The sequence below is a fragment of the Triplophysa rosa genome, linkage group LG23, assembly GCF_024868665.1.
Source record: "Triplophysa rosa linkage group LG23, Trosa_1v2, whole genome shotgun sequence".
In the NCBI taxonomy this organism is placed as follows: domain Eukaryota; kingdom Metazoa; phylum Chordata; class Actinopteri; order Cypriniformes; family Nemacheilidae; genus Triplophysa; species Triplophysa rosa.
Genome location: NC_079912.1, coordinates 17,965,773 through 17,985,772, shown reverse-complemented (window position 1 = coordinate 17,985,772; position 20,000 = coordinate 17,965,773). Strand labels below are relative to the sequence as shown.

At 37.9% G+C, this 20,000-nt stretch overlaps 1 protein-coding gene across 3 annotated transcripts in view; it reads left to right on the top strand.

Moving 5' to 3' along the window:
• Positions 1 to 20,000, top strand: part of ctnnd2a (catenin (cadherin-associated protein), delta 2a) — a 274,012-nt gene that overhangs the window by 200,408 nt on the left and 53,604 nt on the right. For all 3 annotated transcript variants that reach the window (XM_057322474.1, XM_057322473.1, XM_057322475.1), the window contains 2 exons: positions 8,852 to 8,984; positions 16,268 to 16,481. In XM_057322474.1, the coding sequence (XP_057178457.1) occupies positions 8,852 to 8,984; positions 16,268 to 16,481 (347 nt within the window). The remainder of the gene's footprint in view (positions 1 to 8,851; positions 8,985 to 16,267; positions 16,482 to 20,000) is intronic.

Sequence of the window (20,000 nt, the reverse complement as noted above, 5' to 3'; positions counted from 1 at the left end):
AGTCAGTCGCAGGGGATGAAAACTACGCTGAACGAGTCCCTGAGGGTCAAATATCACGTTCATTGTGCCTGTAGGTTGAGCTCTGTTATTTTACTTTCATCCTGTCGGCTATAAGCTGTCACTTTATTTAGGACAAGCCCAGCTCCATGTTACTCAGTGTGCCACTAAGGATTATGTCAGTCGTTATTTTAGAATTGACACAGACATTTTGATGACTGTATTGGTGTGTTTTTTGCATTCTCTACTCGGTGAGTTTAGAGGTCGAAGTTCATCACTAGAAAGACATTTCCTCAATTATATCAATTTCTCTGTGGAATTCTGCAGATTTCAATGGCTTTACATTTGGTGCATGCCACTGAAAAAAACACATATTTCAATGTAAAAGCTGCCCTAAATATTTAAGTTTAATCAAATTGGCTCTACAGGTCATTTGAACTTAAAATATATTAAACTTGAAAATCTAGTTACATTTCATGAAACTTCATTTTGTAAGTTATGTGAAATACAACTAGATTGTTGAGTCAGTTTACTATAATTTAGGCACAAATTATTTGATTAAAAAACACTTTTTACAATGTGGTAGGGACCAAAAGTTTGGAAAATCGACATAGTAAACATTTTGTCTAGATGTTCTGTACGGCTTTTTAAATCAAAAACCAGAGAGGATGAACAGCTAATGTGTGCTTTATTTTCTGAGGTTTTGTTTATATGAATAATATTTCCTAATACGCTGTAGTTTGCCTTTTTTAAGTTTTCAGGCGCACATATTTCATGTTAGCCTACACATTAGCTATCGATGCTGAGTTCAGCCAAAGGAAGTCCGTTTAAGGAAGTCGTGCCACTCGGTGGCCATCTTTGCAGCGCGCCTCCGGGCAGTTATTACGTAATTCAAATAAGACGTGAATGGGAATACTGATATTTACACAATCGCCGACAAAAATCCAAATTAAACAACATATTTAAAAACAACATTTAAAAAAAATGTAAATTGTACCATACCGTTTGTTTCCTATGATCAAACTGGGCTTAAAAACATTTTTTTGTCATGTTGCTTTAGATACTACGCATGCGTAAAGCTTCGCTAGGGCGGCCATTTTGAGCGTTGCATTCCTCCCCATTCATTTCAATGGCAGTGACGCAGCTTGTTAATATTAATATCTTTTGGTTCAGCATCTGAAAGTTTTGCTACATATTTTATATGCTAGTCACAGAGCTTAGCGCTTACTTTATACAGTTAGCTGATGTTTTTGAAGCTTGTAAATATTTAATGAGGTAAACATTGAGACAGTTTGTTGCAACTAATGTTATGTTTACCCCAAAATCTCGCTAAGCCTCCTAAAACCCTGAGTAAAGAACAGTGCTTTTTGAAAATGGCTAGTCAAAACATTGGTGTACCCAGGGCTAAACATGGTTCAGCAGGGGTTAAAAAAGACATTAACCAGACTACTTAATGCTATGCTACTTAAGATGTTGTGCAAGATCCTTTACTTCTTCATGTTCACCAATCATGTCTGTGTAAGTTTATGGAAGTATCTTAGTTTATTGGTAGTGTATTTTTAGATTGTATCACTGATCCCATGCACTGTAAAACATGTTTTGCTGTTTTTAATCAAATTGGTTTTACGAGTGAATTTGCTATTTCAAATTTTGTCTATGTCTTTGCATTACTTCAACTCATCAAAATAAGTTAAGCAATTTCAGCAAGGAAGTTACATCAACTCAACCACTAGTCAAAATTTAAAACAATAAACTGAAATGAAAAAATAACTGTTTTACAGTGTGATTTTGTATCTGTGCATACAGAAACATATGTTTCCTTCTCTGTGTAGATTTTAATAGGCGGCCTAAAGAACTCAACCAAGTTTGTATTGACTTTTGTGATTGAGCGTCATTCAGTTTTTCAAACCCTCAGAGCCCTAATCCATGTTTCTATCCCACTGCTTACATTAGTTGTGTTTTAGTTTCTCATGTTGTTAAAGAGAAAGGCTCAATTTGTTCTCTTTATACTGTGGCGGAAAATAAAAGATCATGCAGTACTTACTGTGAAAAGAATGTGAGGACAACGGGAGAGAGAGAGAGAGAGAGAGAGAGAGCAGTTTTAACTGGAACCTCACAAATCACAAGCATTTACGTGGCCAGACATCATCAACACTCTATTTGCTGTGTGGCGTGACATGAGACGTGTGCTGGTGTGGAAGGAGGTAGTCAGATCTCTACGAAACACGAGCATTGGGACGCATAAATAGCGCTCTTACACACAAGCTGTGATAGAATGTGAGGGTGCAGGAGGATTCTGCCCTTAATTAACTCTGCTTTATTTGCTTTAAACATGGGCGCGCTGTTTATCTCAAACCGTAGTTTGGCATCAGGTGCCGCAGTGAGTTTTGCAGAGATGCTTCCCTGACAGGTTGCAGTGTTTTTTGGGGGGCTTTATATATAGAAAGGACCTGAAATAGCACCAAAGGACATTAAGTCTTTTTTTTCATCTAATTGGGATGCAATTCTCACGAGAGCTTGTTGCACGGTCGTGTTGTTATAGAGATTTGTTGGCCGGGATTATTTTCAGCTCCTTTTAGCCTCTAGACGGCATCTCAGCTTTGAGGTAGCTTCAGCTCTTACAGGAGCTACAAAATCCCACCCTGAGAGAAGATCTATAGTAGAGACTATAGATAAACGCCTATATAGACTTAATCTGATCCAATGTAGAGAATTTACTGATAAATTCCCTGCTCCTTAAGATCTGCTCAGAGAAAAGTGTTGTGGGTATATTTCGTCAAGGATTTGTGGTCAACTCAGATATGAGTTGTGTTCTCACATTTCCATTTAACGCCTCCTGTAAAAGCAGCTTTCCATCCACGTCATGTTTCCAATGCCTGTCCCTCCATCCTCTTAATTGACACATATGTCCTTAGATGCAGACTGACCTTAAAGCCTCAGAGGGAAGCGTCCCAAGGACATCTGTCACCCTTCATTTTATGATTCAGAGATAGAGCTTTCCGGAAAATTCTAACAAGCCCGTCCGCCATGAAGATAATCTTCAGAGATTCAGGATATGTTGTTGTTCTGTCACTCACTCTGTGATTTGATCATTTTCATCAGTACAGTGGAGTTGATCTGAGGCTTCAGAGGCACTTGACATCATCCATCTCAGGCTTTCAGAAACATTTATTTAATGTTTCATAACCAATGCAATCTCTAGTTTTGTGTCCTTAGATTTCCTTTTCTTTAAAGTTGTGTTGTGTTGAAGAGACAGAAGCACACACTTTGGATTGTCATATACTGTATGCAACATAAAGATCTACCTTAAGTGCATTGGGTAGTGGACAATCAAGGTATATTTTCAACATGGAAATGCTGTGAAATGAACTTAAATATGAAATGTTTATGTGTCAGTGACATTTGGGAACACTTCTTATGATCTTAAAGACGTTATTGAAAATATATCAAAATAATTGTTGGGTTACTGATATCCAATGTCGGGACAAAACTGACCAAACCCAACCTTAGGGTTACAAGTTAACCTGTTCTGGGTTGTCTCAACCCAAAATGCTGGGTTGTTTTAACCCATTGTTGGGTCGAATACCATTCGCTGGGTTAATTTAACCCAAAGGGTGGGTTTGTCCATTTTGACCCAATGCTGGGTTGAAATGTAAAAATGTTTCAAGTGTAGTCTTATATAAAGAGACCTTATAAAACGATTAAGTGTTTGGCGTTGGTTTTGTAGACGATATGTAAATTTATTTACAAACAATCAACTATCATTTTTTTGAAGTTTCTTTATAAGTCAAGAGGTCACTATAAAGCCAACAAACACTCATTCATTATCATGTGATGCCTCGGACAAAAGATGTTAATTAAAAAAAGCTAAAGTATAAGAATGATGATTTTTAGGTCAAGGCAAAATTCTTATACTTTTACTACATTCTACATTGTGAGAAAGATACTGTGAATTTTCAAATACATAAAAAATATGTTCAAATGAGATTTGGGCACTACAATCCTAGTTGCACCTGAAATGATCAGTTTTAGTCAAAATATGAACAAAAATATAATTATCAGAATAAAAGTAATGACTGTGTGTAAGTGGGTGTGTCCGGGTTTTTGAATGACGTGCATTGATTGCCAAATACTTCTTTAAAAATCAAACCGAGGGCTCCTTGCACAGTGTGCCGTTCTTCTTCGAAGCCATCTCACAAGAGAAATAATTGTGTGACAAAGGGTAATGACTTCTCGGCGCATTTCCGCTCCTCTCATCTTTGCTCTGCCTAATTACTGTATTTCAACTTTGATCATGCAAAGTGGAATATGTTCCGTCAACGTATTTGTTGCCTGTTGCAGTCGAGTGAGCACAGACACGTGAGATTTTAGAGACTGCCAGATCGTCCATCAGCAGTCGTCCAGGCAGCGATTTATTAAAGTCACCGAGGTAGCAGCATTTAGTAGACAACATGGCATGTCACCCAGCTTAATTAAATTACTGACAAGGAGTTTGACTCTTTAATTATGTCGCTATCATCCTGTTTAGAATATGAAGACTGTTAGGGGAATCTAGGTTAATTCAAGATCATAGCCTAATGAATCTGAATGACAGTTTTGTCACCACAAAGCAGAGAATACATATAGGGAGGAGGGAGTTGTGATGTTTATTTCAAGGGCTCTAGCGGTTTTAAAAGATATATTTATGTATAATATTGATTGTGACCAGACCTAATGTGTAACCAGTATGCACTTGAATGTGACATTAATAATCCAAAGCTATATGATAGTCGCCGCAGTCCTCTGTATGATGGTATACTGCCAGTACTCTGTTCATGCATTGGTGCCAGTGTGATGGCGTCTGATGTCCCCCCCGAGGAACACCGCCATGTTAATTGCCTAATTTACGATTGAATTCAACCCCCCGCTCTCGAGAAGAAATTTGATCTTCTCCCACGAGAATGTTTCTCGTTTTAAGTGGCATCAGTGGGTCGCCGTTTTATTCATTGGCTTCATCAAGCTTATCAATAAATCAAGCAGTATGTGAAACTTATTTCATTAAAAATTTGTTGAAGCTATTCAGCATTGACGCCAGATTATGTAGTGCTGTGCTACTATACTGTATGTCTGCTGTAGTTATTTTATTACAGTGTTGAGAGTTGCACGCTTTGCATATTTGTATAAATACTCTCAAAGTATGCAGACACTTAAAGGAACAGTTCACCCAAAAATGAGCACAGAGAAAGATATGTGGAAGAATGCTTGTTAGCAAACAGTTCTTTGCCGTTGTCATTTTTCCTACTATGGTAGTCAATGGTGACCAAGCATTCTTCCAAATATCTTCGGAACAAAAAATATATACAGATTTGGAACAACTTGAGAGTGAGTAAATGACAGAATTTTTATTTTTGGGTGAGCTGTCCCTTTTAGTATACGTGCAGGCGCATGCATTTACAGATTAGATTGGTGTAAGTGTGGTACGCTTCAGAAACTGTTAATGTCATGAGCTGTGTGGGTACCTGAAAAGTAATGAAGTCTGCCACCAAATTCAAGGGGTTTCTTTATGCCAAACTTGAAAGAGTTTTATTTGCCCAATGGTGGGATTTATAAGATAAGGTTATGCATCATGGCTATTGAATACTGTGGGTGTGTTGAAGATAAAATGTTATTGAAAACAAGGTCAAGTTCCAAATGCACCTACTGTAAATGTCTCGTCAACCTTGTTGTAATGCAAATATGTATATCACTGTCCTTCTGAAAACTTGTATCTCCGTATATTCACCTAAAAGTCACCTTTTATGTTTGTTACTGTGTTTTGCAAATATCTAACCAATAAAAGGTATTAAAAAGTGCTTGTCAACTTTAACAACACCGTATGTAATCATTTAAAAAGTACAGAGTTTTTCCATTTCCTGAAATGCAGCGAATTTGGACATATGAGGTTTCAGAAGGACAGCGACAATATGTATAAAAATCATGAGAGAGGGTTTTTTTTTATCTTTCACCCACACTTACTGTATATACTTGAGCAACCTTGTCGCTTATAAATTCAACCATTTGACCACCAAAACCCTTTTAATTGTTATGTCAAATTCCACTTAATGTTCCTCTGCCTTATTTACTGCATCTGTTGTCTTTCGGGGGTTGTGTAGTTGTAAGACAATCAGGTGGAGGTATTGATCGAAGTGGGATAAATCAGCTTTGTCAATGAACTCTGAGTCCGACCACAAACTGACTCCAGATTAAATCAGCTTTATTCACTATGCCAGTCTTAAGTACTTGTGTTAATGGCTTTAAATGCGTGTTGATGTTGCCACGTGCCTGTTATTTTACTCAACAGCCATTAAAAGACGGCAAAGACAGTTCTACTTCACAGCATCTTTTGTTTGAATGACCACTAACACGCACAGAGAAAACAAATATGTTTGAGAGTCCATTATTAACATCTGCTAAAAATAATCCTCTGGCCAGGGGAAGCTGCAAGCCATCGACGGACGCCATGACAACGCCTGTCCACTCTCATTAGCCGCTTCCTATTGACCCTCTGCATCCTTAGCTTGAGATGCTGCTTTCTTATTGGCTGACGGGGGTAGAAATCCTAGTAAGAATGTAAGAAAGATTGTTTGAAGACATGCCAGTGCTCACAGAGAGAATGCATGTTCAGTGCAATTTCTGTCCATCCTAGACGTTCAGCGAACATAACGTGGGTCGTCAGGGCTGTGGCGATTGTGTGCATTTTCGTGCGCTTGTGTGATCATGCGTTGCCATGTTCGTATCTGTTAAAGCCGCTAAAACGCACGCTCGCCTGTACAACTTTATTCTTCTGGCCTAGATCTGTCACGCTGCCTGTGAAGTTCCTGCGCGCTGATGGGAGAGAGACGAGAAGAAACAATTCCGATGGTGTCAATTGGCCCCATTTTACAGCATTTAGCACAGCGCCTGAGAAACCTGCACACTCGGTCCCCATTTACACAGCACATTTCATCCCAGCCCTGAGTCCCTGCTATGTTTTAATTAATCAAAAAGCACAATGCTTATCTTATCAGCTGATCGGTTTTATTCCGATTACGGGCTGGTGGGCAGGACGGCTGATCCTCGGGAGAAATAGGCCCGTAACTGCAGGGCGGCTGATGCTTATCGGTCGGTTTGCTTAGACTGGAGACGTCATCTGCCTTCAAGCGGGCCGGCCCTTAGGTTAAGGGCTTAAGACACCGTCAACACACCAGATCCATCCTGCCGTTCTCCTTATCTCTATCAAATGCAGTCTTGCTGTAATAAAAGGTATTTGTTTGGGGTCTGCGTTTATCAAAGCCTGCCATGCATGTGATGGATTCTGTGTTTTGCTGTAGTCCTTCTAAAAATAGAAATGGGTTGAATGGTGTCTGTTTAAGTCAGTTTTGTGTGTGTGTGTGTGTGTGTGCGTGCGTTCGTGCGTGTGCGCGAGTATATTGTATATACTGTATATGTGTGTGTTTTTATTAAGTATAGTAGGGTTTAAAGCTGCAATCTGTAAATTTTGCCTTTGTTTCACCAATTCTGTTTGAAACTTAAAATTGCTGCGTTTATAAAAACGTACGTTTATCAAAGTGCATAGGCCTATGTTCTTATCTCCACGTGGAATGAAGTTAAATCATGTCAAAATGACATTTCCTGCGAAATTGTACCTGACCCCAATTTATTCATTGTTATAAGCTTCCATTGCATATCGAGGTAAGATAGGGAGTTTTGAACACAAGATGATTCTTGTTTATATTTAACCACGGAACAAAGTGCAAAAGTGGCCGTTATGATGCTAGGGTTCTTGCCAGGACATTGTCACGTGGTTGCTAAGGTGCTAGAGGGAGCTTTTTAGTGCCTTGCTGTGTGGTTGCTAGGGTGTAATGGGTGGTTATTAGGTGGCTAGAACCCACCCAGAAGTCTCTATAATGTTCTGGTTTCTAGATACAGTCAAACAAGTCTTCTCAGTAACGGTCTACTGGCCTTTTTCATCCTCTGTCAGGTGATATTTTAGCTCAGCATTGCATGTTTTCTGTATTGGTTCTCATGAGAAGAATTTATGTTTTTCATATTTTTAAATATGCATTGAGGTTAAACACCATTTACAGCAGGTATTGGAGACATAGTGCAGCGTTTCAGTAGGTCAACACATGCGCCATCACTTCTGTTTGACCAGAAAAACTTAATGCGAGCTAAGAATGTCCAGGAAGTCTAATAAAGATCAAAACAAGTGACTAAAAGCTCACTACAGTATTTCACAGTTTTGAATAACTAAACACTTTATCGTGGGACTTTATCAAAGAATCACAAAATGATTATATCAGGAGTACCCAGATGTCACATTGTATCACAGGGTCCCTGTTGATTCCCATCGATCTGTACTTGAATGTCCATCATCTACATGACAAACACATCTCAACATGAATCTTTTATAGCTTTTGCGCTTTCAAAAAGAATGTAATTCCTACCAAAGTCCCATAAGTGCGTATATGGTACAGTAAGAGACGAATTACTGCAGGAGGAATCTGTACATCACCTACCTGAACCCTCAGTGTACAACCAATCTTTTCGTCAAACATCCAGGACATCAGTGAAAATGAGCCATTCGAAGGGGGCCTGTAGGGGTGCACAAACACACACACACACACACACATCCACAAGTGTCAACTCCTACCACCCCTGTTTCAGAGCAATAACACAATAATGGAAACCATTTTCCCCGTAACAGTTTCAGGAAGGACATTTATTTCACTTTAACCTCCGCGTGTTCGAGCTGTTCGCAGTAATTGTGCGGGTCTGCCAACCCGGCGTAATAACATACAAGTCCTATTTTACAACTGTACAACAAGAGACCGAAACTCTCTTTTTCTCTCTCTAGGGAGTTCGGCTGGCGAGACCCGGAGTTGCCCGAAGTCATTCAGATGCTACAGCACCAGTTTCCTTCGGTTCAGTCGAACGCAGCGGCGTATCTGCAGCATCTGTGCTTCGGAGACAACAAGATTAAAGCCGAGGTAATGATGATTCCGCTCACTGCACCTTACAGAGGATAATAATCATTTGTTTTACGTTTACAAAGCCATTTACAGGGAATCTCCTTATCCGCCGTGCATCGTCCGCCTCAATGAAGTGATGGCAGCAACGGTGCACCGGAACATCTAACAGCTGTCAGTGGAGGGGAGAGATTTATGTTGCCAGTTCATGTAAATGGGGATTAGAAGGCGATGATTGATTGAAGCCTGTGAGAAAATGTGGCCTGGATGCCAGGGTTACCGTCTGCTCTTTCTGAGAAGCGCTAAGTGTCTTTTTACAGTATTAGGTCCTCATTATTGTACTGAGGCATGGGAGTGCGCGCCCACATAGACTGCAGGGTGAGAACCTGCTGCTGACCTCCTCCCACTAAATGTCTCCCATCCGGAGACTGACTTATTCTGGCTTAACTTTAGTAGGAAACCAGGTGAAAGCTGTAGGTTGATGTCTGCTGGCATAAGGTGTGATTATATCAAGATTTTTTCTAAATGAACATTGTTTTGGGGTACACTAGCAATGAAAAGCATTTTGGAAATGTACATGGCGTGCTAACCAAAGTCTTCAAAAATTGGCATCTGACTTCTTTTGTCCTATCCCTATTGTTTATTATAAAAATATGTTTATTATATAAAGTTTATTGTATTATATAAATAACATTTTCGTTGCATTTGGCAGATGCTTGTATCCAAAGCAACTTATGGTGCATTCTATAAATGTTTGTTTCCTGTGTTCTACCATTTGAGTGACAGGAACACTACAATACAAAAGACATAGCAAATAAAAATAAAAAGCAAATTAGTTTTGTTTTTAATTTTATGGTAGTTTTATTTATTTTGTGAATATGAATAATATTCATATAGTAATATTTTGAAATTATTTTAAATAATGAAAATACTTAAATACTTTTTATAAAGCCAAGTTTAATTATTTAAAAAAATATTTGTTTTTTATTTTTCTGTTAATCATTTTGGTGCCTCAGTCTAAGCCTATTTTATTTTACTGCTAAGGCAACTTTTTTATATAATTAAATAATATTTATGCTGATATTTTATTTTATTTCAATTAACAGAATTGTTTGAACAGTTTTAGTTTAAGTCGTCTATAATAACTATAAATATGCCACATTGCAAGCTCTAAGTTGCATTTTATGTTGACGTTCAACAGAAAATAATCTAAATGAACTTCACACAGACAGACACAAGCACACATAAACACAGACAAGAAGTTAACTTTGGGCCAGGGATGTGCGTCCGATGTAACCGTCTATACGTAACTTTTTGGAGTATTCAGTAATTGTAAACCATTGCGGTATGCATATTGCGATATTCACATTTAGATACATTGTGCTGCGATACTGGCCAAAATATGTTTTTGTGGGTTGGTAAAAACTATATACAGTATAATGTATAAAGTATATATCTTGCATATCATATTTATGCGTCTTCTAGCCGAACCGTCACGGCCATTCAGAATGCAAATTTCTTTTTTACGTTGCTACCCTGGAAACCTCTTATACTGAAATATTTTTTTATTGATACGTGTTGTTCTGTGAAATTAATTCTTGTATGTACTGTCGACAGATAATTTGTCCCTTTATTGAAATTTGATGCCAGGTCTCTGATGGAAGATTTTTCAGCAGCGAGTGGCTTGCATCGCACCAGTAATTAAGCACTAATAGTACAGCCAAACAATACACGCAAAAGCAGCCTATTGACAGCCATTCTCCACACAGCAGCTTCGTAATTGTATCCCAGAGGCTTAAGAGAGGCTTGGAGGATGGGGAAATTAAATTTGCAGAATAAATCTGCGGGAACAAAACAGCGACAGAGGGGGAGATAAGCTCGCCGACAAACTTTAAATGATTTTTAATGAAAAAACAAACCAGGAGACCCAAATTAGTTTAGCCTGCAATGAGCTCCTTCTCAAACCAGCGTTTCTCTCCTTTTGAAAAATGTCACATCTGTTAAGAAGAAATTAAACCTGAGTCTCCAGATTTTTTTATTCATTCGTTCATCAGTTTCACCAAAACAAACTTGGAATTTCAGGTTGTACCTTTAGCTTTATTGTATATATTGTATTTACAAGATGCTATATATACGACTACTCTGTGGTGTACTGCATTTTGCTCTGCTGGTCATAAACCGGAGCATGTCATTCACATTTAAGTCATTTCATTAGATATTACTGTAAAGGTTAAAAAAAAATTGTATTTATTGTTTACGACCTTGATCTGTCATTTATTTTATAACAAGCTGAAGTATACCCCATATGAATCACATACATCAGGACATCAGCTGCATAGAGATGTATTTACAGTCCGGTTATATGCAGCTTTCCTTTTCGAAGCTTTTACCCCAATATCTGCTTCAAAAATCTTCAAAAACTTTTTTTAGATGTCTGTTCTGTTGCATAAGACTATCCAAGCCAGACACGGTCACACCGTTTGCCAAACAACCAGAAAGATGGAGAGCAACAGATGAGTTATGGGAGATAACTTTGCACCATTAACAATCTACTGTTACACTTCTTGCTTCTCTAAATGATATTTCAGTAGCTGGTCACATTTGCAGATGCCATGGCTGTTTGGTAGTAAAGTAGAGTTAATTATATGTGACAGTGCTGCAGCAGATGGTGCCGAAGCCCTGAACAAGTTATTTCACCCCTGCCATTCATTTTCCCCAACATATGAATACATAAGCGCTTTCATATTTTAGAGCAGATATTGAAGAATGACAGCGGTCTGCATCACAGGGGTTCTGAGGCTTTCTTACGGTATATTGTTAAGTCTATGTCAGGCAACAGACTGTTCCGTCACAGAAGGATTATAGTATATCTGAAGTGAACAAAAGTTTTTCTTTTCCTAAAAGATGTGACTGTGCTGATGTTATTAAAAAAGGACAAATCAGATAGTTATTTTTACTTTATTGTCTTTCTGCTTAGAAAACGTACCTGCATGACTGACTAAAGTTTATTATACTTAAGTTTATTTAGCTTTAATTTTGGCATGAAAATTAATTGAAAAATAATTCATTAAAATTTTTATATATATTTTTTGTATTGCTTAAAGTTTTAGGTTTTTTTACTTCTTCAGTTAATAATTTTGGTGCCTCAAATTAAACTAGAGATGTCATGATATTAAATGTATCCACCGATACTGATAGCTGATTATTCTGAGTGATATTTGCCGATGCTGATGCCAATTATTAGCCGATATATCCGTGCATCTCTAATATAAACTTATTTCATTTTATTGCTGAGGCAGCATTTCACATTTTTTTCAAATAAAATTTATGCTGCTATTTCATTTGATTTCAAGTACCAGAAATAATTTACCAGTTTTAGTTGTAGTAAAATATAATAAATAGCCTTGATTAAAGTTATAGTTCACCCAAAAAAGAAAATTGTGTCATCATTTACTCACCCTCTTGTCATATCAAACCTTTATGACTTTCTTCAAAATATTTTCTTTCCGCGGAAGAAAGAAAGTCATACAGGTTTGAAATTACAAGAGGGTGAGTAAATGATGACCAAATTTGATAAGACTTTACAATAAAGTGCTATTTGTTAACAATTGTTTAATGCATTAGCTAACATAAACTAACAATGAATAACACTTCTACAGCATTTATTCATATTAATTCATGTTAATTTCAGCATTTACTAATATATTATTAAAATCAAACATCGTCACTGTTAACATAGTTAATGTACCATGAACTAACATGAATAACTGCATTGACATGAACTAACATTGACACGGAAAACTAAATTGTTCATTGTTAGCTAATGTTCGCTAATGCATTTACTAATGTTAACTAATAGCACCTTATTGTAAAGTGTTACCCAAAATGTTTATCACTTTAAAGGTCAATATTTGCTCCCATTCACTTTCCATAGGATGTTTTATTCCTACTATGGAAAGTCAATGGGGACAAATTTTGAAGTGAACTAAGTATCCTCTCTCACTCATACATGTCACATTACAGGCTTTAGGTGCCATTTGTGACCCTGGACAACAAAACCAGTCTTATGGGTCAATTTTGCGAAATTGAGATTTTTACATAATCTGAAAGCTGAATAAATAAGCTTTCTATAGATATATGAGTTGTTAGAATAGGACAATATCTGGCTGAGATACAACCGTTCAAAACTCTGGAATCTGAGAGAGCAAAAAAATCTAAACATTGAGAAAATCGCCTTTGAAGTTGTTAATCAGGGGCACTGTGGCAGACCATCCACTCACAAAAATAAAGTTTTTATATATTTAAGGTAGGAAATTTACAAAATATCTTCATGGAACATGATCTTTACTTAATATCCTAATGATTTTTGGCATAAACGAAAAATCGATCATTTTGACCCACACAATGTATTTTTGGCTTTTACTAAAAATGGTTTTGTGATCCAGGGTCACATTTGATGTTGACGTACAACAGAAAAAATGTAAATGAACTTCAGACACAAACACAAACGCTGCTATAGACTGAGAGGAGACTGGCTATCAGATGACAGAGCAGAGGTGAGAAGAATACTGATCATCTCAGCGGTTTCCGTTGACTACTAGCCAAATGCAAAAGCAGCTCTTTTTCAGCCACTATTTATAGCAACTGGCTCCAGCGGAGCTCATGAGTCTGTTACTGTGCTGCCAGCCTCTGGCTGAAGTTCAGCTTTATCGGCCCTTTTGGGTGGAAAATCTAATCCGTCAATATCCTTTTGCACGTACGCTGTAGGGTCGAGAGGAAGGGACTTCCGTTCGGTCCAGTCAAGCCTCTAATTGAGTATCGGGGTGTCTCCTCTGCTTCAGGACGATACAGTCACACTGAATGAACTTCTTGGAGGGCAAAAAGAAGCAGAACCTATGCTATTTTATATTCCGCGCACTGTTCCTCGATGCCTTCGTATAGTGAAATTTGACGGAAGAATTCCCCGTCGACACTCACGGGGGTCCTATCCTGGTTTGTGTTCTCACTTGCAAACATCTGTTGCCTTCAAACAGCCTGTGATCACAATAATTAATGTTACTTCCTTTATATAATGTTGTGTTGTTTTGTGTACTGGGACGGCACCCTAAGAAGTGAGAATCTCAACGCGGGAGTCGCTTTTGTGTTGTGACGTCTGTCGTCCTCTCTGGATGAGCTTTGTTTACTTGTCAGATGGTCTTTGAATATTCGCGGTGTGAATGTGCTGCGAAACAAAAACAGAGGGAAGTACTACTACACAGCAAAATCGCCATTGTTAAAAAATGTCAAATTAACACTCACAGTGTATATATAATCCACATTTTTAACAATGGCGATTCTGCTGTGTACTGTCTTCACTATATTTGATGATTTACATCATTTTGTTATTTGTATTAATGAAGCTTTTTTAACGTCAAGTAATCTCAGGCATTATTAGTCTGCCCGACATAAACAGGGCCGTGCACAAGGTACGAGGAAAAGTTGCTCTTTACATCCGCCAGTAACCTGGGTTACTGTATGGGTTACATTATGGGTTACATTAACAAACATGTTTGAACTGCTCCGCTGGCCGCCGATGAACAACCCCATGTTGCTGGTGGCCCCCAGGTACAAGATGTTTCTCGCCTGAAATGATGTAGACAGAGTTCAGCCCAGCCGGATGGGAAATCATCAGAGTTGAATTTCGCGGAGCTCTTAGATGTGGACAAAGAAACAGGTTGGTGTAATCTCCACTGAATCGAGCGTCGATGTGAAGCTGGAGTGTTGATCTGTAGTGACGTATTATTCTGAAGCACATCTGGCTCCTCTGCTCCACGCTGCACTCATCTGAAACCGATGCAGCGGGGAATGCAAATTGGCAGCGGGACAGGAAATCGGAAATTCACCGTGCAATCGCTTCATGAATCTGCATATTGACATTGGTGTGATTTTATTTTCACACTTGAACATCTTTGATCCTCGGTGCATTGTTTGTACTGCAAGTGACCAATGTATGAGCTGCCGAACTGTACCCAAGAAAATGTGTTTGCTTAGTTATATAAATCTTACCTAAAAAACACGTATCAGTTATAATCCATAGCTTTCCACCATCTTCAGAAAGACGGGAGATCGTGTTCTTACAGTAACATGTGGCGGCCTCAGATTCTCTACTAAACTTGACCATTTCTTGACTTCTGTTCAAAATGAAAAGCTCAGTTTATAGAGGTTTACTCACACCCCTCGGTCTATTTCGTCATTTGAAGCCAGATTTATTCTCCAGCTCTATTTAGTATTGATTTTTTCAAATACACTGGTTATGGATTCAAGGCTTTTCATTTATCCTCCAAATGATCTCTTGGAGCGACACTAGGCTGTTTTGTATCGTATCGTTTCAGTAGAATTATTAAAAACAAATTCATAGAATTTAGAGCTCAGGTGTGAATGAAGTAACTGATATTGAGATGAATGGCAATGCTCAACAATATTTATAAAGTTTTATATCTTATTGTCTAACATTTAATGTTTAATATTTATTAAATGGAGGAAAAACGATATTGAATTTAGTAGAAACATTATGATGTTTGGCAAAAGCTTATTTCTGTCTTTAGTATGCATGCTTTTAATAAATTAGCATATTTGAATTAAATTCGGTAACACTTTATTTGACGGGGTGTTCATAAGACTGACATGACACCTTCATAATCATGACATGACAAATGTCATGAATATGAAGGAGATTTTATGCATGTTTATGACAACTGTCATTAAGTGTCATTCCCTCATTTATGTAATTTTTAATGCAAAGATGACTTTGTTTGAGATGTCTTTGTTATGACAACTTGACATAAAGCAATACATCATCATCTGTCAGTGTCTTTGTCAGGACAACTTGACATTACCAAGACAACATAACCTGTCATAAACATGACATAGCAGAATAATAATCAAACTTAAGAAACCACGTAGCTTTATGGGTTAACATTACATAAAACTGTCATGTGGTTGGTTTTGACATTGGCTGTCATGAGGCCATTACATTTACATTCACATTTACGCATTTAGCAGACGCTTTATCTGTTAAATTCTGTTAAATGTATACCATATATTGTGTATATTTATTTTTATTTACTACAGTAACCGTTATATGTAAAGCTGCTTTGCTACGATGCAAAATATTGTGAAAAGCTCTATATAAATAAAATTGAATATGACATTATATCATTGAAGACATATTGCCAAAGGAATGAATATAAATAAAAAATGTCAAGAAATCCTGCATATTATAGCTTGCATAAATGATGGTTGGTAATGACAACTGTTTCTCTCAGATACGGAGGCAAGGTGGCATCCAGCTATTGGTGGACCTGTTGGATCACAGGATGGCTGAGGTACACAGAAGCGCCTGCGGTGCCCTGAGGAACCTTGTGTACGGAAAGGCCAACGATGATAATAAAATCACCCTTAAGAACTGCGGAGGCATCCCTGCACTGGTACGCCTGCTCCGGAAGACCTCGGACGTGGAGGTCAGAGAACTAGTTACAGGTAAGAACTCATAACGTCACATTTTTTGGGTTCAAATTCTTAAATTAAACTTTTCTCACAAACTCGTCAAGACTCTTCATCTGTATATGAATTAATCACCAGTCTCATTCAAGCATAATGAGTAATGTGGACATCTAAACCAGTTAAATCTGGCTGCAGTGACATTTTATTTTAATTATTGGAAAAGAGACCCTGAGCTTGCTTGTCTGATGATATATTTCAAATGACATTGTAACGTACGGAAAATAAGGCAGGCAAGGCAGTGGATCCAAACGCAGCCTAACATTTAATAACATAAAACAGTAACGAAGAAACGGTGTGTTTTTAATTCATTCTATTGGGTAAAGTATGTGTGCTTTGTTTGAAATATTGAAATAACGCATCGCGTTTCATGCTCTTTATTACTTGCAGGAATAGTTCGTTTTTTTGCAAAGGTGACGCAAAAAACAGTGCATGACGGGGAGTGTCTTCACGCGTCAATGAGCTCTTCGTGCAATTTCTTGCTCGAGTTAAAAATGTTAACTTTCGTGGAAGACGTGCGGCAATCGCCTGGCACGAGTTCGCATTTATTCGTGTCTTTGCATTGACTTTGTTTGTAATTTACTCTTGCAAATCGTTTAATTTGCGTTTGGTGTGAACGCAGCTGAAGTGATGATGACAAACCAGGCTGTGAAGTGGATCCAAGTGCAGTGTGATTTAATTAAGAACTAACAACGAAACAAAGAAACCATGAATAAATAAAGAAACCACGAGGAGACGCACTGTAGATCACAACCTAACATGTCCGACAACTGGCAAAGGACAACTGAAACTGGGGTTTAATACATAGAACTAATGAGGGATCTAACAAGGAAACAAGACACACCTGAGAAACCAATCAAGGTGAACCAATAAACAAAAGAACTACAAAGGACTACAGGAAACAGGAAATAACAAAGTACAAACTTAAAGTCCACATCAAACAGGGGAAACATTTAATTATTTATTTATTTATTTATATCAATGCCAGCAAAATCGTCTATTAAACATTTACTGTAACTTCCATCTAGTCAACATTATTTATTATTATTCAAGGTAATGCGTTGAAAAAATGCATGTCACCTAAAAAATTCACCTGCTCAAAACAAAATCATCCTTTGAGGCTTTCCATTCCCAAACACGTTTCCAAATTGTTTGCGTGCCAGAACGGATAGACTTTGGAACGGAGCCATGTTGGAAATGCATTGAATTCAGATTAACATATAAATTAAAAGCAGAGCGCACAGGGCACTTAGAGAGACTTCCTGTCACAAATTAATCAGCGAGCCGGAAGCCTAAAGGCTTCTGATTGTCCAGAGGATTCTCAAACTAAGCAGTGAATCCCAGTCATGTTTTGCCTGCCCGATCGACGCTGTAGAAGTATGCAGTGTTTTACATGCAGAATGCAGACGGAGTCAGATGGAGCAGATGCCAGGAGCCACCCTGCCCTGATGGTCGGGTGTCTGTCTGCTGGCACCTTCTGAAGGCCGTTGAGGTTTGTGCAGGGCTTTTCTTGGAGGACGAAGAGTTGTTTACAATATGATATAAGAACGTTTCCTAACATGCACATTTTGAAATCTAATTCCCTTATTTGTAGCCACGTTTTGTAAAATGACTTCGTTTTCGATTGCATCTCCTGTTATGAACCTTTTGCACCGCATTGCGCCGTTTGATGTATAGCATTTAAATGTTTTATGAGTAAAGGATTGCGATGCTCTACAACCCCTACTTACCTTTTTTCAGCCACACACAGAATGAGGAGTACAGCACATTTTGACATATAGATTTCTTAGAAGAAGTGCAAGAGGAGCCAACTTCAAAGTCGAATAGAGGAAGGCTTTGTGTGTGTGAGCAGGCTCCTTTACGAATCTGTAAGTGTGAAGAACAGATGGTATATTGGTGTACGGGAACAGAAAACTAGCAAGACACCCAGACAACAGAACGTCCCCTGAGATGGTGTCTGATTCCTTTGGCAGCGAGAGATGTTTGAGTTTCACTAATCAGTGCTATCGTATGCTGAAATTAGGGAGGAATCTTGCTTAGTTAGTTTAATTCCACTCATCTCAGTGTCTGGTTTTCGCCTGCTGCTGCGCTCTGTTTAATTCAACTCAAATTTATTTCTAGAGTGATTTTCAGAGTTTCACATGGGTGCAAAGCAGCTTTACAGAAATACTTTGTAGAACTAGCAGTACAAAATACAAGAAATGGTAGAAAAAAAAAATATATAGAATACATGGTATTATTGGACATCTTAGAGCAGTAGTTCTCAAACTGGGGGCCACAAGATGGATCCAGGGGGGCCACAGATTTTGTGGCATTTTATGAAATATAGAAAATGATCATAGATTTTATGCAATCAAACATCAGAAAAATAAGACCACCAGACAAAAGAATTGATGTTTCAGCATTGTATAACCGAATATGCTTTTGTTTAAATATAAATGTTTAATTTAAGATTTAAGTCTTTATTTGGGGGGCCACAAAGTGATGCACTCTACACAAAGGGGGCCTTACAACGATAAAGTTTGAGAACCACTGTCTTAGAGCAACTAGAATCCCATAGCAACACCTTGGCAACTCCCAACACCTCGGGTAGCATCATTCATTTCTACAGGAACATGTAGAACATGTAGTTTTTATACATCCAATCAATTCGCTGTGAAAATCGTAAGCCACGCCCACTTTTTTTTCCTCATTCAAAATGGAGATGACCAGAGATGAGGTATTAGGCTAACCCGGAAGTAAATCTAAATCTAGTCTTGTGTTCCGCTGCCATGAGATTTCATGTTGGTCAATGTCACCAATGACGGCAGTTATGTCCTTGCGGTGCTCTCTTTCCCTCTCTAGTTCTCTCATGAGAAGCCGTCTCTGATTAGATGCCCTCTCAGTTCAGCAATCATGGCTATCATTCTCTCCTTAGAATGCATTCTGTGTTCAAAGTCTTAAGAAAGTGAAAGTCATTGAGTAAGACAAGGATACTAGGAAGCAGTGACAGCTGTATGATGGTGTGTATCTCACCCCTGTGAATACAGTTTGTACAAAAGTATGTTGCAAATAAGCATATTGAAGCTAATCTGTGCATATTCATGTTTTTGTGTGATTATTCAAAACTGGATTTTCATCATGCTCATTTGGTGAATCTCGTTTCTCACTCAGGTGGATTATTGCTAATTACTATTTCAGTGCCACAAATTAAAATATTTACATAATCTGCCTTCCACTTTAGCCATGGGCACCCTGGTATGAAAATACCATGTGATTGACATCTCACATCGGTGGCTTGTAGTTAATGTTGGGAACTATTTATAAAAACATACAGGAACTCAGTGACTAGACCCAAATTATTTTAAATGTTGTTGAGGCTTTATATAACAATGTTCTGTTAAAGATGCCCAGGCAGTTTTTTTTTGACAGAGTCAAATATGTTAAGTATTGTATATTATGTACAAAAACTTGTACATAAAATACAAAACCTGTTATTTTGTTTATTATATATATATA